Source organism: Camellia sinensis, chromosome 8 (genome assembly GCF_055761805.1).
Source record: "Camellia sinensis isolate YWXY chromosome 8, ASM5576180v1, whole genome shotgun sequence".
Lineage (NCBI taxonomy): Eukaryota > Viridiplantae > Streptophyta > Magnoliopsida > Ericales > Theaceae > Camellia > Camellia sinensis.
In genome coordinates, this window is record NC_138968.1 from 182,409,494 (window position 1) to 182,418,108 (window position 8,615).

Below are 8,615 nucleotides of genomic sequence, written 5' to 3' on the forward strand. Positions count from 1 at the left end.
GATCTTGGGCACACCAGGGGACACTCACAAGCAAAAAACACAAGACTTTTAACGTCGTTCGGCAAACCGGCCTACGTCCACGGGAGCGATGTTGTTATATATCAACAAATGGAGGAGATTACACACTCTCAACTCACTGTCTCTCTATATAACACACTCTCTCAGCTATGATGCCCCTATATTCAACTCACCATCACTTCTCTATATATAGAGATTACAAAGGCAAGAGGCACCCTTTGAAATGAGCTGGCTGCCAGCCCATTTCGGTGGCTTTCCAGATTGCTTCATGGCCTCATGGCCTCATGGCCAACTCACATGGCTTCCCCACCATGTAGTTGGCTGCTACTTTCCTTCACATGGCCAGAATCTCTGTAGCCAACTCAACTTGGGTTGATCTCCTACAAATCACCCCCTCAACCCATATGAGGTGATCCATAATAGCACCCCCTGCCTGGAGTGCCCGGCACCCCCTCACTGGGGTGCCATGCAAAGCTTACTTTGCAACTCTTTGAGATGGCATCTCTCCCTTCCATCCAGTCTTGGAGAGATCCCAATATGTCTCTAATTCAGGAGCAAAAGAAACTTTCTTCCTTGGGACATGCTTTGCTGTCTTGGTCTCTTTGCTCTGAGCTGTCTTTAAAATTGGCCGCAATGGCTCCGTCTTGTGCACCTCCGAACTGCCTCCATGCGTTCTTGTACACTTTGGTTGCCATGTCTGCTGGGCCCTATGTCTCTTCTGTGCATGTCTTGTACGTCTTGCCCGGTAAGTGACAGTAGCTCCGTCTGTCACAACCTTCTCCACAAGCCTGTACAGATTCCCCTCCAGTCGTCCATGTAGCATCACCGTATCTCCATGGATGACTTTGAGATTTCCTTTGCTAGATGTGAAGCTATAACCCTTCATGTCTAGCATACTTAAGGAAATTAGATTCTTCTTCAGTCTTGGCACGTGTCAGACTCCATCCAACGTGAAAATTTTTCCATCTTCCATTCTCAGCCGTACTGTTCCCATGCCAACAATCTTACTCACAGTGTTGTTAGCCACTCGAACAATACCTCTATCCTTGGCTTGGTAGGTAGAAAAAAGTTTCTTATCCATGCATATATGATATGTGCTTCCGGAATCTAAGATCCAGTCAGGTTTCGTCATACTCGACGAAACTGTAAATGCATACTCATCCTTAGCATTTACTGCAGCAGCGACATTTGATGAGCTCGCTTGTTCCTTGTGTGCCTTGTCCTCCTTGAGCTTTGCACAGTCTTTTATGAGGTGATCCTCCTGATCACAGTAATAACACTTTCTCCTGAAGCCTGACCTTGATTGCGAACGTCCTCTTGATTTGGATCTACCCCGTCTATCGTTGGACCTACCTTTGCCTTGCTCATTTTCTGAGGCAACGATGGCATTTCCTTCTGGGTGTTTTGCTACTGCTACCTTCCTGTTTCTTCATCGACTCATGAGAAATGAGCGTAGTAATCACCTCATCCAGTCCAAGAGCATCCTTCCCGTACAATAGAGTTGTCCTGAGATGCTCATATGATGCAGGTAGAGAGACCAGCAAGATCATAGCCCTATCTTCCTCCTGGGTCTTGTCTCCAATGGTGTCCAATTCCATTGTGATCCTATTGAACTCGTCCAGATGTTCTGTGAGGTTCGCACCTTCTGGCATTCTAAGTGTATATAGCTGCCTCTTCAGAGATAACCGGTTTGTCAAAGACTTTGACTTGTACCTCATCTCTAACTTTGCCCATAGCTCCGCCGGATCTACTTCACTGATGACTTCCCGGAGTGTGTTGTTCTCGAGATACAACTGAATTGTACTGTTTGCCAATTCCCTCAACTCCTCCCACTTGTCATCCTTCATGTCTTCCGGTTTGTTGGACTTTTTGAGAAGAGCTTTCACCAGACCTTCTCGTGTTAAAATGTTTTTCACCCTTTGCTGCCACAGGGTAAAGTCATTACTGCCATTAAAAGGCTCAATCATGAAACTTGCGCCTTTTCCTACCATTGTAAATTTCTTCCCTTTTTAAAGAAATTCCGATTTAAGAATCTGACCGTACGGATGGGTCCGGAATATTCCAAATAGTTGGAACGCACTATTGGATCGCCAAAAACGGACTCCGAATGGCCTAGATCTAGCCAAAAGAGTTTGAATGCCTCCGATTCAAAAACTAACCGTACGGATGTGTCCGGAATACTCCAAATAGTTGGAACTCACTATTGGATCGCCAAAAACGGACTCCGAATGGCCTAGATCTAGCCAAAATAGTTTCAACGGTTCCGATCTGCTGAATCTGGTGCGCCTGAGAAGCACCAGATAACTCCTCCGGTTCTGCTGACGTCAGGCTGACGTCCTCGGCTCAGTCAGCGGCTTGGTCAGCGGCTCGGTCAGCGACTCCAGCTCGGTCAACGCGGCTCCGGCTCCGGCGGCTTGGTGCGCGCGTGCGGCGCGTGTCGCGCGTGAACTCACGCGTCTTCTTCCTTCGTCCGGGCGTGGAGCGCGTGGGTGAGACTGGGACCACGTGCCGGGAGTCTGAACGGCGCGTGTGGGCGCGTGATGAGACTGGGAGTCACGCGCAAACTTCTAGAGGCGCGTGAGGGCGCGTGGAAGCTCCTCTGGGCTCTGTTTTTGCTGTTTTGGACTCCTCTCGGGGAGTTCTTCCTCTTGGTATGGTCAAAAGTGGATTTCGACCACTTCGAAATCTGGACACTTTCGGAAAAAACTCGATTTTTCTCCACCCGGGCTCTGATACCAATTGTTGCGGATCTTGGGCACACCAGGGGACACTTACAAGCAAAAAACACAAGACTTTTAACGTGGTTCGGCAAACCGGCCTACGTCCACGGGAGCGATGTCGTTATATATCAACAAATGGAGGAGATTACACACTCTCAACTCACTGTGTCTCTATATAACACACTCTCTCAGCTATGATGCCCCTATATTCAACTCACCATCACTTCTCTATATATAGAGATTACAAAGGCAAGAGGCACCCTTTGAAATGAGCTGGCTGCCAGCCCATTTCGGTGGCTTTCCAGATTGCTTCATGGCCTCATGGCCTCATGGCCAACTCACATGGCTTCCCCACCATGTAGCTGGCTGCTACTTTCCTTCACATGGCCAGAATTTCTGTAGCCAACTCAACTTGGGTTGATCTCCTACATGCTCTGTCACTAGCTTTGTAGATCTGTGGTTGCGCTTGCCAAGTGTAGGTTTTTGGCTACTAGTACTGCCTTGTTGAGTTCCAAATTCATTTCCTTCTATGTCACCCCACGTCGTTTGCCACATTGTTGTCAATGGGATCGAAGAGATGTGAATACTCATCCTCACTATTATTTGTTTTCTTTGAATAGTTAGCATTTACATCCTTGGCAGAACACGCCCATTCATCGGTAGCTTGATCATTGCCACACACAATAGATAATTCATCAAGCATTTTAATCTTCTTACCTCGTAATCCTTTTGCATCTGGATTTGCCTACATAAGTCATATACCACCATGATTTTTATGTATATAACCAATAGTCAATTCGTAAGCACATTTATATTTTTTTTATATATATAAAAAAATACTTACAGCAACATATGTAGTCCATACTTGATCACTGCATTCAACTATTTTTGTCATTGGATTCCAAGAGAATCCACTTTTACTCAACATTTCATGTACCAATCTATATTTTTTCTTGATAGTTTTTAAGCGATTAACACAATGCTCGCGACTGAGAGAAAGGTTAAAGCTTGAATTTAAAGATGAACAAGCTGCAAAATAAGCTTGATCTTTAAAGCCCTTATCCACTTTGTATCCTTCATTAGCTTGATGTACTAGTTCTAAAGTAAGACACTTATCCATCTCTTTAGACCAAACTATGTTCTTTTCTCTTTTCTTCCCATCTCATATGGGCTATTGAGACTCATATGCCTCCATTTCCTATAATAACAACTCACAAGTATGCTTAACCAATAACATAAGATCAAATCATTACACAACTAAGAATACTACAATTGAAAAAGACTAGCATTTATATTATTAATATTTAGAGTTCAACAACAAAATACTACCATTGTTCAATAATAATAGAAAACAACGAAATACTACCATTTAGATTTATCTACAAATAAGAAAACATATAGTTTTCGAGAATTCTATTGATGTCTTCAACCAAAATCAGCCCATATTTCATTCAGTATTTGCGTTCGAATTCTCTTTCATTCTCTTCCATCTTCAGCCCTAGTTAATTGTACATCAACGATACCATGAATAGGAGCAGTTTCATTGTTAATCTCTCTATCAACATATTGAGAAGTAGATCATATGGCCTCACTCCTCGAATATGATTGTGCATGATACAAGCACCAATTACTAACTTCCTTTGCGTTGCATAGCTAAACATTGGCTCTTCCACCAAAATTCTAAATCATTTTTTTAATACCCCAAAAGCTCGCTCAATTGCATTTCATAGTGACGAATGCCTATGGTTAAACAATTCTTTTGCTGTGGTGGGCACTCGACCTCTAATTTCATTTAGATGGTATCTTATACTTCGAAATGGGGTAATGTAATACTTTAGTAAAGAAAATCCCGCATCAACAAGATAGTATTTTCCTACAAAAGAATAACATTTGGCTTAAAAATACATAATAAGTTCAAAATATTGTTGATAAGATTCTATATAATAAGATTCTATATAATAAGATTCTACCTTAAAATATGGCCACATTCTAGGATTGTCATGTATCTCTTTAGGTGTCTTCATTTGAATTGAAGGTTGCTTTAAATAATTATCTTCCATGCTTATTATTGCATCTAAGACCATATGAAAATATTAGGACACAGTTTCACCAGACTGCTTATAGTAGCGTTTTGCAGGACGGTTCTTTACATTGTGTGCTACTATGTGCAAGAAATTTTTGAAAACACTCTATGTTCATTCGTAGTAAGTCGTGACAATCCTCATCACTTTGTGTTACCTCACCCACAAATTCATGTTGCGTCAGATAACAATTTTGTGGTGGTCTCTTATCGTAGTCTAAGTAGTATGCACCATATGCATATGCTAAGACGCCAACAAATTGTGCATCTAAAAATGTAAGTTCTTCATCATATTCGACATTTGTATCCATCTACAAATATGAAATTGATGTGATAAGTACATAAGGACATCTCACTAACAAAATGCACCCAAAAAGGGGGGGGGGGGAAAGAGAGGAGTAAATAACTAGTTAGAATAGGAATTGGCAAAAACAAGTGGAAAATAGAAAAGAACCCAAAAAATTTAAAAATAAAAAAATAAAAATTATCAGGATGAATGATTAACTAAACATATTTGGGAAGAGCAAGACAATTGAACAACTACCAGATTAATCATATTCTTATGGTATAAAATGAGAAGACACATGTGCCCTTTTTATTAGTACACACAGGGGCAAATATTCAGTACATAAATCATACAACCTTGATTTATCTTATAAGAACATATGATGTCATACTGGTTCAGGAATTTTTTCAAACAGTTGGTACCTATATATATAATGACAAAACATAAAGTTAAAAATAATTTTATAAAACAAATCCAATAGAACAAATCCAAACTCAAACTAACAGAAGAATTCCATCATTGCTAAACCCAAGAAAAATTATTCATTGAAATCCATCATCAATTTACAGCAATGAATCTTATACATAGATAATAGAAAAAGTGTCATGATCCAAACCCGCTCCTATAGGTTTAGCGTCGTAACCAGCTAGTAATCCTTGAATTACCAAAGGCCTCTAAACAAAATAACATACAATTAGGGGCTGCAGAAGCAAATATACCAACAATACATAGTCCATAGAGCCGTGCAGATATACATGAGACATAAATTTGAAACCTTATGTAATATGTTTACATACACGTGGCATCAAAATGCAGTAATCTTCGTCACATTTAATACAGTTGTAGCCAAAAAGAGGTATAGCCTAATATACACATAACAAAAGACTTGTTCATATTACTAAAAATACAAGGTCTTAACTTATGGCATTTAGACTTGACTTGCGCACAAAAGGGAACCTTCTCGGAGGCACAACGGCTGGCTGACAAAATAGAGATACTAGATCCTCAACTTTGGGTCTGGTCACGCACCTGGTTACCTACATACATAATATAAATAGTGAGCGAAAGCCTAGTGAATAATAACAGAGTAAAGATTTTAATGAATGCCCAGTACATATTTCAAATCTCATAGCAAATCAGAATCATAATGAGGTTTATAGCAGAATTAGAGTCATAGTCTTATTCATATTCAAATCATACGTAGAACATCTATTAGCATAAACATGTCTCTTTGGTCAAACATATCAAGTTCTAAAAAGGAACCTCCGGTACTGGGTAACATATCTTATACATGAGCCACGGTATTTTTTCCCTCGGGTGAGGGCCTGTGCCGCAGTATTATCTCCCTCGGGCGAGGGCCTCATGACCATAAGTTACAGTATTATGTCCCTGGGCGAAGGCCTCTGCTAAGAACACCACAATTACTTCTTAAGAAATTTGGACATTCATTCATTCATACGAAACATAGTGTTTCAGAAAACTGATCATTTCGTATCATCATAAAATAATTAAAGTCAAACATAACTTTACAGAGTTATTACTTACAGATAACTTTGGCAGTAAACAAATGGATCAATCGCTCACAGCGCGTGACCTACACCAAACGTAATAGATACATATAATGAAACAAACACCCAGTTGATACATAACTTCTTTCGTTTCATTTTTTTAGTGTGTTCTAAGTCTTAACCTCTTATTGAGTCTTAATTATGGCCTAGGAATGGTTGGAATGACATGAGGATGCAAATATGCACTTAAAAGAGTTTCTCAAAATTAGCTGAAAGCAGGGTCTCCGCTCAAGCGTAACTTCCTTCGCTCGAGCGGGGGTTTCACAAACAAAGGTGGTCGCTCGAGCGTAACTTCTGTTGCTCGAGCGGTCTGCAAAAGTACTGGTTACATGAAATTCCCGCTCGACGGTCGCTCGAGCGGAAGATTGAGAAAAAAGGGGTCCTCGCTCGAGCGCCACTTTGGTCGCTCGAGTAGACTGCAAAATTTTGCAAAACTTCTAGGAGCTGGATTTTCACGCTCGAGTGAGGCTTTCCTCGCTCGAGTGGACAAACCAAATTTTAGAATTTTCAGAACTGTATTTGAAGTTCAAACATGATATTCAAAGCTTTAAATCTTATATTTTTGGTACAAAAACATGGAGAATCATCATATAACATGAAAATACTTCCAATTTGAAACCATCTATTCGAAATCATGGCAAATTCTCAACCATTAAACTTCAATTTCAAGTTATAAAATAAGTTTAATTCAAATTGGATGTATATTTCTTCAAAACATAATCAAGTGACATGAGAAACATGAAGGATTCTCCAAAATGAGGTATTATTGTGCCATGCATGTATGAATTTCATGAATTCTAACTCAAATTAGGCATGCATGTACATGTTTAACTCTTAACTTCCAAATTCCAGGTTGTTGAAGCTTCTATTTAACAATTCCATGCAAATAAACTCAAAACCTTGATGAATACAACTTCTACATGGCTTGATTCTAAGAATTTAGGAAGAATTTCATACCTAATGTGTGAATTCAAGTGTATTATGGCTCCAATCTTTGAATCTTCCACCAATTCTCTACAAATCTCCTATTTCTCGCTCTAAATGTTGAACTCTCCTCCCTCCTTCCTCAATTCTCAACCAAATGTGTATATAAATGAGCTCATAAGCTTATTTAAAGCTATTTATAAGGTGTGATTAAGTTAGTCTAATCACATATGACTAAGGTTAATTAACTATGCTTAATTCTAATTTTCAATCAAAGTTACCATAAAATTTTAAATAGTCTAATTAGCCTATAAATCAAGTCAATTTCTGAATCGGATGCCGGTAAGGTCTTCAATTCGCAATTGAAACGAAAACATGAACAGATCTTTTTACGTTAAACAGATATAAACATAAATAAGGTAAGATATTATATAAAACTTCACTTAAATTCCTTGTTAGGCATAATTAAGCATGGATTAACGTGAATCATGGGTCGGGGTTGTTACAAAAAGCCTAACATAAATATCCTAAACTTCACCCACTTATCAATTCAAATAAAAATGAAAACAAATTCAAAAATTATGATAGCTATTTCACCACCCAAAAAAAATTAAATAAATAAATAATAACAGAAATATATTTTTAAAAATATTCAAGATAAGACATTGATTCTGTTAAGAAGACTAAGAATACAATAGTATAGAGTAAAGAAAGAAAATATCTCACAGTGAATCACAAAGCTGAAATTGTTGATCTGTTGAAAAGAAAAATCAACAATGCTCTGAGTTCTTGCAACTGGAGACGATGAAATATTGAGGGAGAGAAATAAGAGAGATACAATATCTTCAATGTACTCAGTTGATTTTGTAGAGGGAAACATGAAAATATATATCAGATCAATCTGCATAAGAGGGAGTTATGGAGGGAAGATGGTAAAGAGGGAAACCAAAATAAACGTGCTAAGTTTTGTGGGAATATTCAAATTTCCTTGTGAAATTTGCTTGAAATCAATAGAGTAT

The 8,615-nt window shown here is 39.0% G+C and overlaps 1 protein-coding gene across 1 annotated transcript; it reads right to left on the reverse strand.

The window, feature by feature from the left end:
• Positions 1 to 3,270: 3,270 nt before the first annotated feature.
• On the reverse strand, positions 3,271 to 3,858 carry LOC114319760 (L10-interacting MYB domain-containing protein-like). The gene is made up of 2 exons (XM_082885855.1): positions 3,583 to 3,858; positions 3,271 to 3,483 (listed from the first exon to the last, which is right to left on the reverse strand). The coding sequence occupies exons 1-2, from the start codon at positions 3,856 to 3,858 to the stop codon at positions 3,271 to 3,273; spliced, it is 489 nt and encodes a 162-aa protein (XP_082741981.1).
• Between the last annotated feature and the right edge of the window lie 4,757 nt (positions 3,859 to 8,615).

Coding starts and splice junctions, on each gene's coding strand:
- LOC114319760 (XM_082885855.1), bottom strand. CDS start 3,858: ATGGATAAGTGTCTTACTTTAGAACTAGTACATCAAGCTAATGAAGGA. Junction 3,484..3,582: donor TATGGACTACATATGTTGCT/GTAAGTATTTTT, acceptor TGACTTATGTAG/GCAAATCCAGATGCAAAAGG.